Source organism: Meriones unguiculatus, chromosome 3 (genome assembly GCF_030254825.1).
Source record: "Meriones unguiculatus strain TT.TT164.6M chromosome 3, Bangor_MerUng_6.1, whole genome shotgun sequence".
In the NCBI taxonomy this organism is placed as follows: Eukaryota; Metazoa; Chordata; class Mammalia; order Rodentia; family Muridae; genus Meriones; species Meriones unguiculatus.
Window position 1 is genome coordinate 161,743,928 of NC_083351.1, and position 24,281 is coordinate 161,768,208.

A 24,281-nucleotide genomic window follows, 5' to 3' on the forward strand; every position below is an offset into this window, starting at 1 on the left:
TTCTTTCTTCTTTTTCTTTCTTTCTTTTTTAAGGCACTTTATCTTTTTATTTCTTTTCCATTTTTTACATGTTATTCATTTTATATTCTGATTGTAGACTCCTCCCTCATCTCCTCCTGGTCTCACCCTCCCTTCCCCTTCCTTGTCCACTGAAAAGGGAGAGTTCTCCTCCCCTGCTGTCTAACCCTAGTTTATCAAGTCTCATCAAGACTGCCTGGATCCTCTTCCTTTGTGAGGAAGAGATAAAAAAAAAAAAAAAAAAAAAAAGCAGGCAAAAAAAGCAGCACCTGCTCCCTAACTTTGGGACCTGCATGGAGACTGAGCTGCCAATCAGCTATATCTAAGCAGTAGGTCCAGGTCCTTCCCACCAATAGACCTTGGTTGGTGTATCAGTCTCTGCAGGGCCCCCTGGGCTCAATTTTTTTTTTTTTTTTTTTTTTTAGCTTTGTTGGTCTCCTTGTGGAGCTCTTGTCCCCTCGGGTCTTCTATCCCCTCTCCTTCTTCCATAGACTCCCTGTGCTCTGCCCAAAGTTTGGTCTCAGCACCTGCTTCAATCTCCTGTTGGGTGGATCCTTCCAGAGGACATCTATGGTAGGCTCCCATCCTGTTCCTTCTCTTCCAAAGCTTCTGGTGTCTGTCCTGTTTGCCATTCTGAATGAGATTTAAGCACCCTCCCTAGGGTCCTCCTTGTTGTTTGTACTTTCTTTAAAAAATTATTATTATTATTATTGTTGTTTATTACAGTTTATTCACTTTTTATCTTAGCTGTAACCTCCCTTCCCCTGCCCATATTCCTCTCCTAGTCCACTGATAGGGGAGGCCCTCCTCCCCTACTATCTGACCCTAGTCCGTCAGGACTGTCTGGATCCTCTTTCTCTGTGGCCTAGTAAGACCACCTTGCTAGGTGGAGGTGATCAAAAGAACAGGCAACCAGACAGAGACTGCCCCTGTTCCCATTACTAGGAAACCCCCGTGGAGATTGAGCTGCCCATAGGCTACATCTGAGCAGGGGGTCTGGTCCTCTCCATGCATGGTCCTTGGTTGATTCAGTCTCTGCAGGCCCACTGGGACCCACATTTGTTGGCTCTCTTGATCTCCTTGTGGAGCTCCTGTCTCCTCCAGGTCTTTCTATTTTAGAACAGAGTACAGGTCCCTCACCCAGGGCATTTGGCTCAAACTAGCTCCCTCTGCTGGCTGCTAGCAGAACTGGCACTCATGATTGCATGCATCCTGACATCACAATAACATACACATAATTTAAAATGAAATGTCTTCAAAAATAATAATAATGTGCCCTAACAGATTATACATATATTAAATATAACATATATATTATACATCATTGTATCATTTTGTGTCTTTGAGTCTATGAAAGCTTATGAATTATGGAAGCAAATATGAACAAATTAATAAGTAATCTTAATTTATTATGACTGAGAGGAGTTTCCATATCTCAGAAGTGAAATTTTTTACATTATGCTCTCTTTATGAAGAATTTGTCACATGTATATACATGATTCCCAGATTAATCTGCTTTTGGTAATCTCCATTTCCCTTTCTTCATAGAGGACATGAAGTTGAAATAATATTCAACCAGTAAAAACATATATTAATGAAAGAAAAAATATTGACTTTCTGTCTATTTGACAGGACTCAGGAATCATGAAGTTCTTCATTTTTACTTGCCTTTTGGCTGTTGCTCTTGCAAAACAGGTAAGTACCATGCGAAAATTAAGACCAAGTAGTCTTATTTACATGTATGAAGCCTATGCCCCCTGAACTATAGGAACAGGCACGTGGTCATTTGAATCTGTAATCAAAGACAGCATTCACCCTGTTCCATACCAGACACAAAGGTGGGCATGGCTTCTATGAAGTAGTCTCCTTGCAAGTTTAAGAAGATTCCCTTCTATACCAGCTTGAACTTAACGATGAATTGTTTTCATTCCTCTTAAAAATTTCTCTAAAATCACAAGAAAGACATGGTTAAAAATGAAGATTTTGACTAAATCAGAGATAAGTCACAGTTCTTGACTATTATGGTTCAGAATCTAACTTTGTTAGGCAAGCAATGGGGAATTTTTGTACATTAGTTTCAGTATCCTAATGTAAAGCAATTCCTCTAGTGGAGATGTTACTGCTATATTCATGTCATAAATTATAAACTCGGGCCTAGATACTTCATGAGATATATATTTGGATATACATACATATACACACATACATATACACATATACAAAGATTTCATTCTCTCTGTCTCCTCTCTCTCTCTGCATAGTGTCTGGCTGTGGATCTGTCTACATATTTGTTCCTATATGCTTTGGGAGGAAGCCTCTCTGATGATAAGCAGATAAAGCACTGATCTACTGAATATAGCAGAATACCATTAGGAGTCATTTTATTGATATATTTTTTTAAAGATCAGTAGTGTTCGGTTTTACCCTAGGAGTCTGGGCTAGCTAGTCTCTGGTTCTTGGTCCCTCAAGATGGGTTACATGTATGGGTTACACCTCATGGATGGACAGTTAAGTCAAATCAGACATTAGTTGTTTGCTCCTACAAGCTCTGTGCCAACATTGCCCTAGCATATTTTGAAGGCAGAACAGATTGTAGATTAAAGGTATTGGGGTTCAGCTGGTTTTTATGTTTCTCTTTTTGTAGCCTGCGGAGTAGTTTCCCATATCAAAAGCACTAAAATACAGTAGTGATATTTCTATGTAGGCACCAGCTTGACCTCTCCATGTTCAATGAGTTGTGTGTGCTGCCTTCAACATCATAGTATATAATATATTATAATATGTGTTCTATTATGCATATCTTTACTTTTCAGATTATATACATATTCTCATACAAGGCAATCTAATGTAATAATCATAACCCAACTACAATGACAGCAAATAATGAAGTAGGTGTGACAGGCTGTCACACTAAAGAACCACCAAAATATTATGTTATGTTAACCATTCATTTCTGTAATGGCCTGAACAAGATGGTCCCCATAAACTCACATTTTTTTTTGAAGACTTGGTCCTCAGGTATGTTTGGAAAAGAATAGGAAATTAAGCCTTACCAGAGGAGGTTTGTTGGTGTTGGGCTTTGAAGTTTCAAAAGACTCAGTCCCTAGTGCTGCCTCTCTCTGCTTCCTATTTGTGGATCAAGATTTAAGTATTCAGCTGTGCGTAGTGCCATCTTTTTTAATTTTTTAATATTAATTAGTTTATTTACTTTGCATCCCTGCTGTAGCCCTTCCCTCATTCCCTCCCAATCCCACCCTCCCTTCCTTATCTCCTCCCTGCCCCTCTCCAAGTCCACTGATACAGGAGATCCTCCTCCCCTTGCATCTGACCCTAGTTTATCAGGGCTCACTTTTTAAATTTTATTTTATTAATTACACTTTATTCATTTTGTATCCCCCGTAAGCCCCTCCCTCCTCGCCTCTTGATCCCACCCTCCCTCCTCTTTCTGCATGCATGCCACTCCCCAAGTCTACTGCCCTCTTTTTGCTATACCACCATGGACTCTGACCCTGTGTAACTGCAAGCCCAAATTAAATGTTTTCTTTTATGCCTGTGTCAAATAGTTTTGTTACACCAATAGAAAAGTGACCAGAAGAATTTGTAAGAGTGAGTGACAAGAAAGGATCTTTTTGGGTGGAGGTTGATAATGGCATCCTGATATTTAATCTGAGTTGTGATTACACAAATACCCACTTACATTTATTTCTTTGAGTATTTACGGGATCGGTGTGAATGGTGAATATGTGTGTATGTGTCTTCTCATACCTGTACAAGTCAGGAAAAAAAACGTGGGAATTGGTTTTTCTCTTAGTATGTTGTCAGGCTTGGCAGCAAATATCTTTCCTGATGAGTCATTTTACCAGAACTTTCCATTAACAAATACTTATTTTTGAAAATTTGAAAAACAGACATATGTTTAAAATGACATAGCATATATATGAAATATATATGTTTACCTCCCACTTTTTCTCTATGACATTCTGCATATTTCTCAACACACCTCCTTCCAAATTCTTGTGGGGTTTGCCCATTTTTTAGTGAAAGTAATATAAAATATGTTTATGTGACATGGATTTAAGTTAAGTGCATGCCTAATTTATCAAATTGCTTAGAGGTTTGTGGTAGAGTAACCACCAACACCTTAAAATTTTTGTTGCTTTAAAAAAAATGAAAGAAAGTTTCCCCAAAATACATCAGGTTACAAAATGCAAGATAACTTCACATTATAAATAAGTCATAAAAGTAAAAATTTGTATTTTTTTGTGTTTTTATAGAGGATGGAACAATACTCCTCCAGTGAGGTAAGACATTTTAATATGAAAACAAAATAATTTCACTAGGAAAGTATATGGCATGGAATGCAACAGTCCATGAGGGGCAGAGTGGTGACAGTGACAGAGTCCTCTTCCCTTTCTGGAATAAAAACCCTGCAAGCATCATTGGATCCAGACTAAATGTAAATTTCTAATGACCTGACATCTAGTGATCATTATCACCTAAGGACTTCCTCGTTGTTTAGTGAAATCATACATGTGCAAATAACGTTATATTGCCTCATAAGATAATATTTATATATTTAGGATTATATATGTGTGTGTGTGTGTGTGTGTGTGTGTGTGTGTGTGTGCAAAAATAATTAAATAAAAAGAGTACAGTAGTGGTGAAATTGAGACAGAGCAGAGGGAGGGTCACATGGAAGAACTTGGAGGGAGGAAAGGCAAAATGATGCAATTATATTTTTAACGTGAAAAAATGGCGAAAGAAAAACGTCAGAAGGAAACAAAAGTAGAAAGAAATTAGGAAATGTTCAGGGGAAATAAAAAATATTTAAGTGCTGTGTATTTTGATGTTTGAAAGTTTTTGTTTCAATGCAGTAAAGAACATGGTTATCTGGAACATGATAAGCTCATTAGAGAGTAAAACTTTTGTGAACTTTGCTCTACAGTTCAGACAAATGTGTTATCTACCAACTAACTGATGGAACGGACTGAAACTTTGTAAGTAGTGGAAATATTCATGAGGCCAATAACTCTTTTTTTTCTTTCTAAGGAGTCCATGGACATCTCTCAGGAAGTAAGTTTTTACTTTGCAAAATAAATATATTTTAGCATTTCATTTTAGCAAAATTTTAAAATCAAATTTTATTTTTCAGAACTTTAAGAAGGATGTGGATGTAGTCGTTTTCCCCAGAGAGGTAGAGTTTGATCATCTGTATCTATTATTTTTGGCAAATACTTGTTTCTATGAAACTATGTCACTTTCTCTTAATAAAAATGACTATTTTATTTATAACTTTCAAAAGAAATATGTTTATTGTTTTACAAAAATTGTATAGCTTATTATGAAGAAGATCCAGAAAAAGATTTGTGAGCTATTCGTTAGCCCTGTTTTTAAAGTAGGAAGTATCTAAATTTCTTAGAAACTCAAATCCTGTGCTTTGCTGGTTCATTATACAAAAAGCTCTCACAATTCAGTTTAGAAAGTGATATATCACAGTTCGTTTGTTTCCTTTTCAGAACACCACATTTAAAGCACATCAATAAGAAATACCTTGCTTTGAATCAAATTAAAAATTAATCTGAAAATTAAAAATTAATTAACTGTCAAGCAACCAAATTTGTAAACCAAGATCATTATAAAGAATGAGATGCTAATTACACCATTTTATTTTAATTCTGTGATACAGTAGAACACATATTTACATAAATCAATTAATATATTTTGTTCACAGACTTCTATTGGTTCTGGAGTTAAAATTCTTAAAACCCCCAATTTCTACATTTCTCCACCGTTCTCTCTTCCTATTTAGATTTTTTTTTACTTAGGTTAAAGCATAAAGTTTTCTTTTTAACTGGCTCATTTAATTTCAAAATAATATGCTCATGAAAAAGCATTCTATATTTGCTGCCAAAGATATATTGGTGGCCCTAGTGGTATATTTTTATAAATACACAGCTTAAAAATAACAATGTCAATTTTTTTTAACTTTTATTAAATACACTTTATTCATTTTGTATGCCCCCATAAGCCCCTCCTTCCTCCCCTCCCTTTCTGCATGCATGCCCCTCCCCAAGTCCACTGATAGGGGAGGTCCTCCTCTCCTTCTTTCTGATCTTAGTCTATCAGTTCTCATCAGAAGTGGCTGCATTGTCAGGGTTCTAGATTATCTCCATGAATAGTCCTTGGTTGGAGTATGAGTCTCTGGGAAGTTCCCTGTGTTCAAATTTTCTTGTTCTGTTGCTCTCCTTGTGGAGTTCCTGTCCTCTCCAGTTCTTACTATTTCCCACTTCTTACATAAAATTCCATTCACTACAATGTCAAATTTAATGAAAAATTACGAATAAGTTGTCTGAACTAATCTTGGGTACTCGTTCACTATCTAACAAGCTTGTGTGGCCTCCTCTGGTTCTGGGGATACTATGAATATGCAGGTAGAATTTCTTTCTCTCCATGTTCAGATTCCATGTACCTAACTGGTTGTGTGTCTCCTACCAAATGAGAAATTACAATGTAAATCAACAAAACTCCTGCAATGGTGGAGAATCCATTGTGATGCTTGCTTTATGGAAAGGGGAATTTTCCCTTGTACCTATATAGGAGAAAATGATTCATGATCAACACTGTAGAGAAAATAGTCATAATTATTTTTCTTTTTCATTAAAGGAAACTGTGAAGAACATTCACATTCCCCAAATGGTGAGAATTTTTGTTTATTTAGAAGTTTTGATTTGTATTATTATGTTCATAATACAAGATTCATGACATACTGGGAGATCTATAAATCCTTACTTTTAATAAATGAGTAATAATTTATGTTATTTTAAGGAAGGCTATTTCTCCCTCTCACTTTAAGAGTAGCCAACCAGATTTATCTTGTTTCTTCGAAACATTTTAATCCCTTTTACTTTTGTACTAAGAGATTCAGTCAACTAATCTGGTTGTGTTTCAAATATCCTACCTTATAGTAATGATTATAGAGGCAATATTGGACTTAAACTAAAATAATTTTTACATTTATAAATAATAGTAGACATTTAACTTGGTTTACACACTTCAATTTTTAATCTCATGAAATTTTAATAAGCGTACATTTATTATACATAGTTCTGGGTTTCATAACGACATTTTCAGCTAAATAATGTAATAATTTGAAGGCTGCCAGATTTTGATTATTTGCTTTTTTTCTCTCCAGGATGCTAATCTAAGCTTCAACTTTAACATAAAAAAGCAGGTTCATCCAAAAAGAGCAGATTTGTAACAAGTAGACTTTGCATGAAGCCCTTACTGAAACATACTGTCGTTGTGTGGGTGAGGGCTGACGGTGGGCTGTCTGCACAGTATCCAGGGATTCCTGCTTAGCGTTCTTTCATGGTAGAGACCAAGTATCTAACTCCAAGTAGGGTTCAGCTTAAGTCTAACCAGAGTCAAGTCAAGAGCCTGCCACTGACTTGTGAAGTCCCCCCCTTACCCCCTTAGAAACACCTAATACCAGCACAGTGAAGCAGCTCTCAACCACGCCATGAGCCCTATCGCTATAAGTGTAAAGTGAATCCTGCCCTGCTGGGTACCAGTGAGCTTATCTGACCTTCTCTCTAAACTGTAGACACCAGTTTCTTTTGGCATGCACCTCACCAGACTTGTGATTAGCAATCTTCTGTGTCACTCACCCATTGACCGTAGCTATTAGCTCTTTATAATGTGTGTAGAATTAATGAAAACTTAAAACATACTGTAGTCCTGCACCATTATTTGAGTGGTGTTTCTGATGATTAATGTTTTAATTTATTTAATTTAATTGATTACATTTCCAATAAATGGTATAATTGCTCAGTCTTAATAATTTCAACCCCAATTAAGCAATTACTTTCTCTAATACATTAGTATGACCCTAGGGTGACATCATGTAAGTAATGTTATTTATTCTTCTTTCCTAAAGGAATCCGCTGAAGCTCCCATGAAGGTAAGTAATTTTCTTTTGAGAGACATGATTACTTTAACAATAATTATAATTACTATAAAGTAAATAACTTCAAATTAAATTGTTTAGTAATAGGAAATATAAAATCAGCATGAACTGGTAGTGGCTTGGGTTTGTTTTTTGTGTATTTTATAAGCTGCTTGTCACAAATTTCAGTTTGCTATGGAAGAGAAACATTAAACGTCTCATACAAGTTATAATAGCAAGAAGACCATATCAAAGTTATATTTTTCTTCTGAATGCTTTCACAATTTATAACATCTCAGTGAGATGCTTAGCCCCTCCCATTTGTAAGCAGTAATATAGTTTTCCTATTTTTTTGTTCTGATTTCCAGCCAAGGAAGTTGTCAACTAAGTATGGATAGTTTTTAACATTTTTAATTGAACTAAAATTATATCACTTTCTTCTTTCTCTTTCCTCCCTCCAGGCTTCCCCACTATCACTCTCACATTAATAGTCTTTTTCTTTGATTATTATTATTACATACACATATGTGTATGCTATATGTACAAATATGTAAATGCAACCATATGAGTTTGTTTTTGTTGTGTGTATGTGCTGCATATTACTCCACTGACTTCATAATGCCACCATAATATTACATCATCGCTCATTAAACTTTTTCACAGTAGCATAGCAGACAGATATTTCAAAAGATTGACAAGCAATAGGAATCCCTGAATCCAACCATCCTGTACAAACAGAAAAGTCAGTGTTGGAGGTTGCTATTTTAATTCCAACTCAAGCTCTTAAAATACAGTTTTCTCAACTGACAGTGCAAAGTTTATTGACTCTGAAGGATTATGTTGGAAGGCAAATGTTTAAATTACATAAAATATTGTACATTGTATTGTTCTATGTACAATGGACATTTGTTCCAAAATCTTTATAGCTGAAATATTTGTCCTTGAAAACTTAAAAATTAAAAACTCCAAATGAGACCTCTCTTTTACAGAAATTTCTAATTGTTGTAAAACTCATTTTCTTTTGTCAAAATTCTTCCAAAATAATGTTTGCACTTTAAAGCACTTGTAATGCAACTATGAATTCATGTAACAAGGTTCCAGGAAAGTAGAAAGAACAATATATGGGCCAGCTATGTGGTTCACAGGGTAAAGTTGTTTGCTGCCAAGCCTGATGACATGAGTCATCGAGCTTCCAGACTAAAATGAAGGAAGGAAGGAACTGACTTCTGTAAATTGTTCTCTGACCTCCACACTTCAGACAGACAAAGTGATATACATGTGTCCACATACATACACACACTCACAGAAACACACACCTGATATAACTAAATAAATGCACATATACATGTCTGTTTATTGTGCATAAGCAATTTTCTTTCATACCTGATAAAAAATATTTTTTTTTTCCTGAAGAAAGAGGTCATGTGCTTTTATACATAATCTCTAAAAAAAAAAATCTATCAAAACAGACTTAAGGCTTTAGGGCTAATTACAATGGCATTCAAGTGTGCTAACTGCTATAAGTGTGGTATTAGACACAATCAAAGAGATTAAGCAATTTCTACATGTTTCAATGCCTGACGTCAAAGAAATTAAAGGTTGGTTCCTCTGTCTTCTAAGCCTTGAGACATATATGGAAAAGAAATTCAGTCTTCTACTTCTAATTCAGTCTTTTACTTTTGCCTTTGTTATATAACTTTGTGATATATATATATGCATTTACATATAATTTTGTGATTATATTATATATAATGTGTCTAGAAATATTTCTTAACAAAACAATATTTTTAATTTTCAATAGGCTGCAAATGTAAACGCTGTTACAGTAAACTTTATGCTAGTAGATTTCTGCCATCATGAATTATCTAATGGAAGTTCTACTTCATTTGAATCTGTCAATATCTGCTGTGATATACAGAAGACATAGAGCACTGAAGTGAATATTGAATATTTCCCTCTCTCTCTAGAACAAATGCTACCAAACTATTCAGAAGTTGCAAACACCCCAAGCCCTCAAGGCTCTTTACCAACATCACGTTGCAAGGAATCCATGGGGTAATACTGTGAATCGTGCCTTCCCCTCCACTCGCACTCTGGTAAGTTCCAGGTTGGGCAAACAAGAGTAAAGTATTAAAATACATAGAGTAATCAGAATTAAAACACCCAAGTTGTAATTTAGAAAGAAAGACAGCAGTGAAACTGAGAGGAGTAGAGGGTGAGATAACCGCAACCAGGAGATATTTTGCGAGGAAAAAGTCCATTTTCAATAAAAGGAGAAAAAAAGAAATTAAGTTTTAAACACACTTACTGTATAGCGTTAATATAATAACAATCGCCAGTAAAGGCAATAGTAACTAATGAGAATGTTATTAAGTTTACTGTGTATGTCCTCATTATTTGCTCATATTTTCTTGTACTTGGTTTCCTAAACATTCTCAACTGTAGAAGGAATTAGAAGTCATTGTCTTCATTTTGTAGAAGAATAATGATGGGTGAAACTATAAGACAGGAATATCCCAGCATCTCATCTAGTTAGAAATAAAGATGAGTCCCTCTTGGTATTCAATCAGAACATAAAATTACAGCCTTTTTCTTTTTCAGGCCTACAGAGAACAGAGAATAGATCTCGACTAGTGAGATGAAGCATTTTATTATAAAAACAATACCTTGTAACCAACAGGACTGTTAGACATTAGTAGATGTTCATCACCCTCACTTACAAAGTATTAAATATAAACTTAAAGAATCCACGAAATTTAAGTGAGAGCCTTGTAAGAAAGATCACTAAGAGCCAATGTAATCTTTTAAGGTGCAAAAAGTAGACGTGTACTAAGAGACACTGCCCAAAAATCCTACTGTGGTTTCCTCTCGTAGACATGTAACAATACTGCTGTTATAGCAGGAAATATAGTTCTCAGGCAAAGCATCATAAGCAGGGTGAGAGGAGCCCAAATCAACCTCAACAAAGAACTCTCATCCAGATCCATAGAAAGTGCAATCACTCAAATGCTCACCATGTGTCAGAGATGCCAGAGACATATCAGTCCCATGCAACAAATAACCTAGCTTTATCCCTGTGAATGAATAAATAATTAAGACATATTATTTTATTTTAAAGGAGTCTGACATCATTTCTCAGCAAGTAAGTCAAATTATATCAACTGTAATCAGAATATTGTTTTATTTTGTTTTCACTGCTCATGTTTCTATTAGAATAATAATTGTTACTTATTTTACAGCAATATAACCAGAATATGATGGACATGAGTATGAAAGTCAGAGAGGTAATTTTTATCTTATATTGCCTCATTAATGGGATGCAACTTAAATGCGTGTATGTTTTCTCTATTTTACACTCACCATCTTTTAAAATCTAGGACTGTGAAAGAAAGGTGATGGTGCGTTGATTTACACCTGATGAATATATGCGAATGTCCTAATGAGAAATAGTTGTGATCTTCTGTGTTCATATTGTAAAAGTTAGGGATAACTGAAAGGATTTCTTGTTATTACTCCATCACTTTCTATCATCATTTGTTCCCAAGATTACCAAAGAGTTGTACATGTGCTATACTCTTTTTTAATGAGGAGATACATGTATATTTTATTCCTCCCAACACTTCAAAATCACTAAGTTGGAACTGATGAAGACCCTCATTTCCATACATGAATTAGAGAAAAATTATAAATAGGAAAGATTTGGAAACAGTATATAGCACCAAATCATTTGAATAGAGGAATAAGCACATTTGCAATTTTAAATTGTTTTTTGTTGCTTATGTGCATTCTCACTTCTCTATCAGAATAAGTTTTAAAAAATGCATTTTTATCCAGCATGAAGGTCCTATTTACTGAGAGTAACACGGAAAAGTCAATTGTTCAACAGGATCTTGGTCAATTCTCCTGTACCAATATACTCACACTGGATTTTTTTATGCAGCGTCTGAAAATTAGCTTACACATTAGCATATGCATTGGCAAGTTTTATGCCAACCTGACGTAAACTGGAGTGCTTTGGGAAGAGGGAACCTCAACTGACAAAATGTACCCACTAAATTGGCCATCTTGTGGTACATTTATAAATTGATTGACATTGGGAGGGCTCAGACGACTATGGTGGTGCCATCCTGGGCTGATGGTCCTGGGTTCTACAAGAAAGTGGGGTGAGCAAGCCTTGAGGAGCAAGCTAGTAAGCCGCACCCCTTCATGGCCTCTGTATCAGTTCTGGCCTTAATTTTCCTTCCCTGAGTTCCTGCCCTGCCTTTCCTCAGCGACAATCTTATAAGCTAAAAGATGAAATAAACCCTTCCTCCCAGTTTGCTTTCGGTCATGATGTTTCGCCGTAGCAATATAAACTGAAAGTAAGACCGGCTATAAAGTCAAAAGGACAGAGTGACCTTAATTTGAGACCAACAGACACTTTGTTGAATAGGAAATTTTCAGTATTTTGTAAATGCATTTTTTATGAAGTCAAGAACTATTTAATTATCTGAGTATATCAGGGATCTTGGTCTTTGAACACAGAAAAATAAAAAAATGACCCTTTGAAATGTCACTATCAAAAGATCTAAAATATTCCACTCTATTATCAATAGAATAGAATATGTGTGTGGAGGGTGAGGTGGGTGTAGTGCATGGACATGTTTTACACAGTTTATGTGGTTCCATTTACAAATTTTCACTAAAACACATTTTATTTTATGATCTTGCCTCTAAGTCTTCTTCCAGCAAGTGATATCCAAGCTATATATTTCATTTTAGATATGTTAAGTTCATATGGTGCTAAGGACTACCAAAAACTTGAAAACAGAGATGCTGATTAATAATGACAACAATTGCTTTTTGTTGTACTTTGATCAATAATCAAGTAAGTGTTTAATATGGATTTTGATCATGAGTCGAATTAAGTTCCTGAGTAGTTCCCACTAGGAACAGGGGCCTGATTGTTTAGTGATTTCATTATTTTATGTATTATTTACTTTTTACAATTAGTCTCACTGCAAACGCGTTCATCTATTTAGTCTCTTGCGAGAATATGCCCCAACTTTTCTACTACAAGTAGAACTGTATGAATATTATTTTTAAAATGTTTTAATTCTCAAATAATTTCCTACATATATGCAATGTACAAGATAGTACTTTTTTCTCAACCCTCTCTCTCCTTATCTCAGACCACTCCATCCTTCCTATCTCCCAAACTGATGTCCTTACATTTTGTTTGTTTATAATCCACTGAGAATAAATGCACTTGGGTGTAGAGCCATTCACTGGAACACGGTATCCACCATTGACTCTATCACTGAAGAAAGCTGACTCCTCCCTCTTCTAATAGCCATCTTAAATGCTTAGGTAGGGATATCGCCTCTCCACTTTCTACTCAAACATTACTTGGCTTGATTTTGCACGAATGTCCTTGTTTTATGGTAGAGCACCTTTCAGCCTCTTGTGCAAGTCAAGTACAAGCAGCCATGGCTGCTGCGACTTTGTGTCAGTAAGTTCCCTGCCATGTCTGGAGGACACTTTGACAGAATATTCCCCTCGCCTCTGGTTCTTACAAAATCTCTGCTCCCTCTTCTGCAGTGTTTCCTGAGCTATTTGGGGGCAGGGATAATACAGATGTTTTATTAAAGGCTCAACACCCTACCTTCACTCTCTGCAGTCTGACCAACTGTGAGTGCTCTGTTAACTAACCCCTGTCTATTGCAAGGGTAAGCTTTTCTGAAGAGGGTGAGAGTGTAGGAGCATAAAGACAATTAATGATATGACGGTTTGACCCAGGGCTTCTCTGAGTAGATGATTCCCTGAATTAGATTTCTTTTTTAATTTTGGGTTTTCATTCTTTCACATCTGTAAGCTTACTGATGCTGTTTTCTTACCTGTTTATTTTAGCTAAGATTTATTTAACATTTTTCTTAAAGGTACTCTATGTTAAAGTTATTGTTAATGCTGTGCACACTTCATTTCACTCTACAAAATGGTTGCATGTTTCTATACTCAATACAATCATATATATTTAATTTATTAAAATCAATTACTTTGCTACCTAAAAATTGATTAATTCACTCCAGAAATTCACTCACTCATTTATTATTCATTTGTTTAAAAAGACATATTTTGCAAACATTATGCCCCTTATATACTTTCATATTGGGGGATACATACAACTGTGATTAAAGGAAATAGTACAAGTTAATTTATATTTCTTTTTATTATGTCATAATTGGAAATATATATATATATATATTTCCACGAATGAGAATAATGTGTTTAATTCTTCATTTATCTTTTAAGAAAATCCTAAAGATGACTACTGATAGGATATTGGATTGAATTTATATGACCTCTATTTGGTTCAGGTTTCCAAGAGATAACTAAAATGCTGATGAAATTTCTCTAAACCCCTTAATTCTGAATCTCTTAACTGAGTTGAAGTATTTCAGTTAAGATCTTTCATATAAGCTCTTTATCCACGGAACCTAAATATATAATTTCATCAGTTTCTTTTTCTCTTGTTTACTTTAAAGTCAAAATTTTACTTTTTTTTTACAGGGTTCATATATTATTTTATTATGTTCTTACCCTCTGAAACGGGGTGATAAAATAACAGACTAATAAGACAAATTTAAAGACAATTGTACAAATTTAAAATTTATATATAAAGTCAGAATCACTAAAATCACAGCAGTCACTTAGAGTGATGGTAGAAGTTTGACAGCAGACAATATCTACTGCAAATTTTCTCTCTTGACAAAAATCAAGAGAGACTAATTAAACAACCTTTGTGTCATCGTCATTGTATCTTTTAATAACAAACTCGTATCAAGCAATGGTCCCTTATTTTCCTGGGTCAATCAATTTAACTGTGTACTTCAGAATATGGTGTTGATGCAATAAAGTTGCATCAAAATTTTACTCTTTTTAAGCTACAAGCTTTACTGGAGTTGGTCTCTGTCATCCTTACACTGTTGTCCCTGTCTTATAAAAAAGATCTTTAAAACCATAGCTATTGAGAAATACTTAAAAGGACACAGTACTCCTCTTCATTGATTTATTATTATCATTACTATTCATTTCTCAAGAAGTCTTTTAGTCCTTGATATAGAGAGATAGACAGTACCTCTAATCAAATGAGGTATTGTTATTTTTTACATTTTTTATTTTTTATTTTTTTATTTTTATTAATTACAGTTTATTCACTTTGTATCCCACCTGTAGCTCTCTCCCTCCTCCCCTCTCAATCCTCCCCTCCCTCTCTCTTCTTCACCCATGCTCCTCCCCCAGTCCACAGATAGGGGAGGTCTCCCTCCCCTTCCTTCTGATCCTAGTCTGGTGTCATCAGGACTGGCTGCATTGTCTTCCTCTGTGGCCTAGTAAGGCTGCACCCCCCTCAAGGGAAGAAGATTAAAGAGCAGGCCAATCAGTTCATCTCTACCCTGCAGGGTATCAAAACAGATGCTGAGACTTATAGCCAAACTTTGGGCAGAGTGCAGGGAATTTTATGAAATAAGTGAGAAAAGTAAGACCTGGAGATATAGGAGCTCCACAAGAAGAGCAACAGAACCAAAAAATCTGGGCAAAGGGGTCTGTTTTGAGGCTGATCCTCCAACCAAGAACCATGTATGGAGATAACGTAGACTCCCTGCACAGATGTAGCTCATGGCAGATCAGTGTCCAAGTGGGCTCCCTAGTAAAGGAAACTGGGATGGTCTCTGACATGAGGTATTATTATTTTAACAAACACCAGAAAGAAAGAAAGAGAGAGAGAGAGAGAGAGAGAGAGAGAGAGAGAGAGAGAGAGAGTTTTGTCTGTGTGCGCTGGGAACTAAACCCAGGGCCTCACCTCACGCCCATTAGGCAAGTGTTCTACCATTACATTACCCTCTCCTTATCCGTCAACGTATCCAGTAGAAATAAATAGATAGTACCCTTGTAAGAAATAGATATGTACACAGGCCTGAAATGAATGGCCAGCACAGGCCTTCCTCATGGTCTCAAGTAGTGAACAGCTGGATTTTGCTACCCCCTTTGCTGCAACGAACACTGGGCCTTGTCCCCTGTCTTTATAATACTCTTTTGTGGACTGGGCAAAAGTTATGTAAATAAAACATAAAAGAAATACTTGGTGATGCAGAATGAGCCAAGTGAGTGAACAAATTGAGATTAAACCCGGAAGAAGGTGCAACCGGATATGCATCTTGTAGGCTGAGGCACAGTCTATGGTCTTCCTCCTCAGTGCCTGGAAAGGATACTTCCTCTCTGCATTACTGACCTGGCACTCCAGGCCTCTAATGAAATATTGGTCTTCCGAGAAGAGGCATGAAGTTTCTGCCAGATACCTTGACATACCTGCTATCTTCACTCCTTCCTCTTCACCCACCCCCTGCCTTCCTCCACCTTCCCCCACTCCTTGAAACTTTATAATTATAAGAACAAGGAAGATTAATTAAGAGTTTGAAGTAATACACATTTTCAGTAAACTACTATAATGCTGAGAGAACATAGTCTGATAATATTTAAAGTCATAAATCATTGTAAAATGTGACTTTTGCGAGTAGGGATATGGCTTTGAATTGTTCAAATAATTAGCCCTACCTCCTGACAATATTGCCATATTTTCCAAGTTAAGCAGATTTTCCCTCCAAGAAATTAACTGACGTTCTCACTGAGATTAAGTATTTTTTATTCAGCTAACTAAATATCATCCAAAAATTTTCTTTTGCATTTCAAAGAGCTGTTTTTATTCTTAACAGAATATGATGGCTGAAGAAGAAAAGAACATGCAAGACTACATGGTAAGCTTTCCATACAATCATTTTAGCACACTTTTGCTCCTGGACAGGGCTGAAATCTCAGTGACAAAAAGAAATTTTTAAGGAAAATTGAGGGTTGTGTTGTTTGTTAATTTGGGGGAGGGTTTGGTTTGGTTTGGTTTGATAGGGTCTGGTTTTGAGAAAGAGACAAAGCTGTCTTGGAACTACTAGTTACCCCAAGCCAAATCCAAACTCAAGTCAATCCTCCTGCCCTAGTCCTTTCCTACCCCTCCAACTCCACTTTCCATACTCACGTTAAAGTGAACACAATGACTATGAAAGTGTTTCTCGTGTCTTGTCAAAGATGCTACAGAAGAACTTGCTCTCAGAATATCAATTCTTTCCCAGGAAACATCCAGCCAAAAATCACACTGATGTCACACCTTCTAAAAATGAAGGGCCAGAAAGATGGTTGAGTGGATGAAAGGCTCTACCACCGAGCCTTCCAGTTCAACCCTTAGAAACCTCACACACATACAAAATAAATAAAGGTAGGTAGGTAGGTACATAGATAGATAGATAGATGATAGATAGATAGATAGATAGATAGATAGAGTACTACTGAGTTTAATGGAAGCTTTAATCCCTAAAATAATCTGTGGCCAGATTCACTTGGATGATTCCAAACAGAATATGAGTATAGAGGAGTTCAGAACATAGCTGTCCTGGCAAGAGATCACTTCCAAAGGCCTTCTAGGTCTGTGTGATCTGGTTGGAACACAAACATGCCTTTAATCCGGGAGACAGAAGCAAGCAGATCTGAGTTCAACTGCAGCTTGGTATAAAGCAAGTTTATTAGTCATGAATTGTGTGAATGCCCTGTGCAAAATGTTCTCTCTCTGTTAACTCCTCTAGAGACAAAATAGCTTGATGTTACAGATGTTTCTCAGTTACGTCAGCCTTCTGTCTGACCTGGGAATGAGGGTTTTACTAGCACACTTGGGAAAGAAACTGAGCTAAGACATTTATCTTAGTAAATTCACAAATGACCTTCTGGCTCTTGTACCTGTTTCTCTTTTACTTCCTTTTCTATTTGTTTCTTTCACTTCAATATCTTAGCTGATGGGTCTGAATTGACCATGAGTCCTCTACATTCTCTAGTTCATATGAATGTACCTTCTGAGTTACTTTTATTTGAATAAACAGCCCTTCTGCTAAGTCCATATTGATACCATGAAGGGCTCATCAGATGAGGTGTTCGTTCATTCCTTCAGTTATGTCCAGGTCTTTTCTGATGCATGAGATATTGAGATAATCACATGTGTTTTGTTTTTTGTTTTTTTTTCCCTTAGAACAAAATGAAACAATACAGCAAAATCACCTGGCCTCAGTTTGTAAAACTTCTGCGTCAATATCAGAAAACGATGCATGGTCGGAGCTATTATCCCTATACTCCCAGCATGGTGAGTGTGCCATTTATTTTTCAATATAAAGCTGAGTTAAAGTTTTAGCAAAAATAAGATTTAAAAAAATAAAAAAAAAAAATTTCACAAATTTTTTGGGTAAAGAAATTGAAAGAAAATTAAGTGAAATTTTGCTAAGGCAGAAAAACAAACTATGAATCATATAATAAAGCTAATTCACTTAGATGAAAACTGCACTAGCATTGATCTTTAACTTAAGTGTTTGCGTACAGGATTTTAATTGTTGATTCCTACAGCAATTCTTACATGAATCACAACATTTTTTTTAATTCCACAAAGGAAATGCATTTTTAATGTAAGAAATAAATAGGATATGAAACCCAGATAACTGCAATTTAATATTATCAACATGGCATTTCCTGTCAGAAATTGACCTTAGACCAGTGGTATCATTTCTCAATATTTTATAGCAATCTTTATGCCATGCATGTAGCATTTAAAGTTATTTTATTTTATATAAATAAAAGTTTTATTCCTGATGTTTGAATAGAAGATGGACAAAAAAGAACAGAATGTTGTAAATATTTTCATGGGAATATAAGTAGATTTTGTTTGTTTCTTCTTATAAATGTGACAAAATGAATTATTTCTTTATATTTTTAAAAAGAACTTTTTCAGTTTCTTGAAATAAATGCTTCTATTTTAATTTGATAAGTGTGCCTGTCAGTTAGGTGATAATTTAAGTCAGAATTTTCTATGATGAATGCGTTCTTATTATTTTTAACTAATGTATGTTCAACTTTAATGAAAAAAATTTGGCTGATTAAATATTACTGATATTATTTCATCTGCCTAAGAAACTAAAGAATAATTAAAAGGTTGCTTCAAAATTTACTCAAAAGATAAATTTGTGTCATTTAATAAATGCATAGAGATAGTATTTTTTATAATAAACTGAAGAAGCTGAATATTAACTCTCAATAATTAGTTTGCTCAAAGTTATACTTAAAAAAAAATGCCTCTCTGGACTTTCCATCAAATACAAGCAGAAATAGTTCTTAAAAATCTTACTGTGTTAGGCATCATCTTAGATGTAGGAAAATGATAACATTAGTTTACAAATACTAACTAGTGATGAGTATGTCTGCATCCTACATATAAATAAACATCATCTGAAACATAAATCCATTATTGTCTTTTGTTTGACAGGTTTGAGTGGAAAATTCAAACTCCAGTTTCTTTTGCATCATAACTACTGCTAAGTACCAATATATTGGGGCAGATGTCTAAATGAGACAGATATACTGAGCCAAAGAAATACTGCAAAACAACTTCTGAATGGCTTCTATTCTTGTTAAATTATGTTGAACTTGCTGGGTCTACATTTGGGTTTCATTTCTATAGGGTTGATGACTATTGAGTATGCTTTCACCACTATTCCTGTCTGTGTCAAAAGAACTGCATTCCTTTTCAAAAAAATAAAACTTCAAGTGCATTCTTTCATGTGTGATTGTAATTTGTGTTGCTTATATTAACCCAGAAGGTTACTGACAGTAATATAAAGTCCTCCAAATGAATCATAACTCCAAAAACACGGAGGTTCACAGTTCTATTAAACTATTAATTTACCCTCTCACTGCCTATTTCTACTTACTTTTTGCCACAGCATTAATCCCAACCCTTCATCAAATCCTTCATGTTCCCTCCAATTCTACAGTCACAGGAAAGAAGTCAGACCCTGAGAACATAATCCTGCTAGTGAGGTAATCTACATAAGAAAGATACAGACCTTTATGTTGATTAAGCCAATGAAAAATTTATAAGTCCTAGGTCTTTGGCTAGATGAAGAGTGGGCTAATACTTCAGGGTCTCTTGGTGCCAAAGCTCAGAAGCATTTAAAACACACACACACACACACACACACACACACACAATTATATGAATCTTAAATGAGGGTCAGAGTAGAGCAATCTTGTGACATTTCTCTTTGGCAGAACAAAGTAGTCACTCCAGGCATAACATGATTCTTCCATTCTTACTTATACCATCTTAAACTTAATTGTTTTGGTCAATACATCTGGACTATGGCCAAGGTCATGAATGAGTCAGGACAAGCTGGAATTTCCTGGGTAAATTTAACTCAAACAGAATCACCCCATTTGTAGTGTTCTCAAATGACAAAACAGCAAAAGCAATCACCCAGTGCCCACCTGAAGGCACCTGCACAGGTAAGTACTTCCAGAGAAGACAGAGGGAGGTGGAAGGGCTAAGAAGTAGGAAAAGGAGCAGGGGGAAAGGGTGGTGTTTATTTTAGTTTAGAAATTTGGTTTACATATTTAGCTATTATATTAAATATATATTATTTAGTTATTATATATTATATTACATCATAGGAGAGGCATTACATGGGTTTTGTAGGTAACACTGCACGATGTCTTTGCATCAAGGACAAGAAATTAATTTCTTGTATCTTTGACACCATAAACTACCTCTGTCTTTTATTCCTATCATAGTTCAGTCTATCAAGTCCCCTTAGCCTAAGCTCCTTCCCTGTACAGTGTAAATATTTAAAAGTTTTCCTGGAAAGGGTGACTCTTATATTGTGAAGAGGTGGTGCAGTTCAAAGCTGTGAGAACTCTTCTTTGTCTCCTTAGAACCTTCCATTCCTCAGCAATCTGATGATGCTGCCTTCTCTTTGTTACGTTCTTTGGTGGCCTCACTTCGGCCAGACTTCATCTCTGATAATTTAAAGTATTATCCTCATAGCTGATACAATTCTTCTGCCTTTCTACACTGGAGCAACTCTCCCTGGACAGGGTCTGGCCACTTAAGACTCTGAAATGAATGTTTACTTCCGTTCCCTCTAAGCCTCAGAGTCTCAAAGTAAGTTTCTTCTCTAAACTTTGGTCGTCATGAAGGACCTCTTACCAAATTCTGGTTTTGTCAAAATCAAAGTTAGCAGTCCTCTTAGAATTAACTTAAGTTTCAAAGATATTTCCCTTTCTATTTGGAAATATTGAATCCATGGTGTATAAACACTACCTGCTTAGGTAATAATGATTTCATTACCTAAAGTTAGCCAGGCAATACTTTTTAAAGTATCACATATTATCTGAACTAATCTTCCTATTAATAAAATTACTATTTTCTTAGTAATATAACTTGGTATTGTAGCTCAATGATGACAAATCGGAAAGGCAAGGTTTCTTAGAGGAGAACTGTACAACTTGACTTCCTGTCATGACATACTTCCTAATAACTCTTATATTTTCTTTTGATTGTTTCTCTGGGGTATTTTTGTGGATTTCCTTTCTCCACAAAAAGACTGGTATTTTCTAGGGCTTTCATCTCAGCTACATCTTTTCCTAACTTTACATGTTTTTGATGTAATCTGATCCACTTAATCATTTAAATTTATACTGATGATTCGATGATGAAAAACTAGTTTCCAAGGGGTATAGGAGGAGAAGAGGTAGGAAGGGAGGGATTGGAAGGAGATGGGGGAGGGGGGCACAGCCAGGATACAAAGTGAATAAATTGTAATAAATAATTAATATTTTTTTAAAAAAGTAGTTTCCAATTCTCTAAACCCATCTCAAATATGCTGTCCTTTCTCCAAATGTAGACACAATTATCTCCTGAAAAATCTTCCTACATGTGCTGCTTTCACAGAAAATTAGATATATGCAATATAAAAATTAAGAAATAGGCATAAATTCTCTCAAGCCTCCACTACTGAAGACATTATCTAGAACTGAATTTATTTCATATATTTGGGGACCAACATTTTGTTATAGCAGACCGAAGTGTAACAAAGCAAAAAGCATGGCTCCTTTTGTCATTGTAAGCAAGCTTTGAGGATCTCCAGAGTCCAGATTCAAACTGACCTTAGTGACATAACCGGATTGATACAACTGTTCTTCACCACTTGTTTTTGCTTCATTTAATGACACCACTGGAGATTTTCAAAGTATTAAAACATGAAGCACATTATAAAAACCCAACCATGGTTTTCATATTCATAGAAACATAATTAATGATATCTTTTCAGAACATTTACCTTGTAAATTAAGTCTCCTGACATTTTCAATAGTTTAGCAGTCTCCCATGGATGAAAAGGAATCATATTTCCATGACTACAAAATCATAAGATATGTTATGGTCCTTCAGTCTCCTAAAATCCAGTGTTTGTGGAATATGAGATTGTACGCAACAAAAGAACTTGACTCATGGTTACACCTTTTTCTACATTGTTGACTGTCACAGAAATGAGCTTGGTATTACACATTTTTTTAGTATTCTATTTTGAAATAATAGAACCAAGTTTACACACAGCTTTTCAAGTTCCTTATTGATCAATAATGCTTTGAAGTAATGAACATCAAGTGCCCCAATGTCACTTTTTCCAAGATTCCTTTTATATAAATAATTACATTTCTCATACACATCTCCAGGGCCTAAAGCAATGTTCCATAACTATTGAATAACTAAAGAAAGATAAAGGCAGAGGGAGGAAAAGATGAAGAGAGAGAATGAAAAGGAAATCTGGAGGAAGAAAATACGACAACATGACAGGAAAATGAAAGACAAAGGGCCAAACTATGAGAATGAAAGATTGTTGAGTGCTTGCTACCTGTGGTAGGAAAAGAAAGAACGGAGTCCAGAGTCCAAGGGAACCATTCAAGAAAAGTATTAGGATGATAGAATTTTTATGTATAGTAGTGGGTCTACAAGTAAGTAATAGAATAGGACATTTAATGACTAACAGTAAATATTACTAATAGAAAGAGAAGTGGATAAACCAAGATGGCATGGAAATCTAAAATAAAAGTGACTCTGACTATGACTCTCAACATCTGCTTTCCATACCCTGCTGGGGAGAGTCTTTCAGAGGCTCTCTGTGGTAGGATCCTATCCTGTTTCCTTAACTTTGGGTAGAGTCTTATGAAAGAATCTTATGAAAGAAGGCTGGGATAGAAAGACCTGGGAGGAACAGATGTTCCACAAGGAGACCAACAAAACCAAAGAATCTGGGCCCAGGCATCTTTGCAAAGAGTGATACTCCAACCAAGGACCATGCATAAAGATAACCTAGACCCCTTGCTCAGATATAGCCTATGGAAACTCAGTCTCCAAGTGGGTACCTTAATAAGTGGAACAGGAGCTCCAAGTGGATCAAAGACCTAAACACAAAACCAGACACTCTAAATCTGTTAGGAGAAATAGTGGGGAAGAGCCTTGAATTTATTGGCACAGAAGACAACTTCCTGAACAGAATAACAACTGGACAGGCTCTAAGAACAACAATTTAAAAAAAAATGGGGTTTCATGAAGCTGAAAAGCTTTTGTAAAGCAAAGGACACTGTCATCAGAACAAAGCGACAGCTTACAGACTGGGAAAGGATCTTCACAAATCCTATATCTGACAAGGGGTAATATCCAGAATATATAAAGAACTCAAGAAGTTAAACAGCAACAAATCAAGTAATCCAATTAAAAAATGGGGTACAGAGCTAAACAGAGAATTCTCTGTAGAGGAATATAGAATGGCAGAGAAATACTTAAAGAAAAGCTCAATGTCCTTAGTCATCAGGGAAATGCAAATCAAAACAACCCTGAGATTTCACCTTACACCCATTAGAATAGCTAAGATCAAAAACTCAAGTGATAATACATGCTGGAGAGGATGTGGAGAAAGGGGAACCCTCCTCCATTGCTGGTGGCAATGTAAACTTGTACAACCACTTTGGAAATCAGTCTGACACTTTCTCAGACAATTAGGAATAGTGCTACCTCAAGATCCAGCTATACCACTCCTAGGCATATATCCAAAATATGTTCAAGTACACAGTAAGGAAATTTGCTAAACCACATTCATATCAGCTTTATTTGTAATAGCCAGAAGCTAGAAATGACCCACGTGTCCCTCAACTGAGGAATAGATACAGAAATTGAGGTACATTTACACAATGGAATATTAATCAGCAATTAAAAACAAGGAAATCATGAAATTTGCAGGCAAATAGTGGGAACTTAGAAAAGATCATCTTGGGTGAGGTATCCAAGAAGCAGAAAGTATATAAGTGAGTATATACCATGTGTGGTATATAAGTGGATAGTAGACATATAATATAGGATAAACAT

General features: G+C 35.6%; 1 protein-coding gene across 1 annotated transcript; it reads left to right on the top strand.

The window, feature by feature from the left end:
* The first annotated feature begins 1,662 nt into the window (after nucleotides 1-1,662).
* LOC132652880 (alpha-S2-casein-like B) lies at nucleotides 1,663-19,352 on the top strand. Its single transcript, XM_060378813.1, has 10 exons — nucleotides 1,663-1,713; nucleotides 5,068-5,091; nucleotides 5,171-5,212; nucleotides 6,682-6,714; nucleotides 7,955-7,978; nucleotides 9,931-10,059; nucleotides 11,203-11,247; nucleotides 16,714-16,755; nucleotides 18,066-18,176; nucleotides 19,347-19,352. The coding sequence occupies exons 1-10, from the start codon at nucleotides 1,663-1,665 to the stop codon at nucleotides 19,350-19,352; spliced, it is 507 nt and encodes a 168-aa protein (XP_060234796.1).
* The last annotated feature ends 4,929 nt before the right edge of the window (nucleotides 19,353-24,281 follow it).

Coding starts and splice junctions, on each gene's coding strand:
- LOC132652880 (XM_060378813.1), top strand. CDS start 1,663: ATGAAGTTCTTCATTTTTACTTGCCTTTTGGCTGTTGCTCTTGCAAAA. Junction 7,979..9,930: donor CCGCTGAAGCTCCCATGAAG/GTAAGTAATTTT, acceptor CTCTCTCTCTAG/AACAAATGCTACCAAACTAT. Junction 11,248..16,713: donor TGAGTATGAAAGTCAGAGAG/GTAATTTTTATC, acceptor TATTCTTAACAG/AATATGATGGCTGAAGAAGA.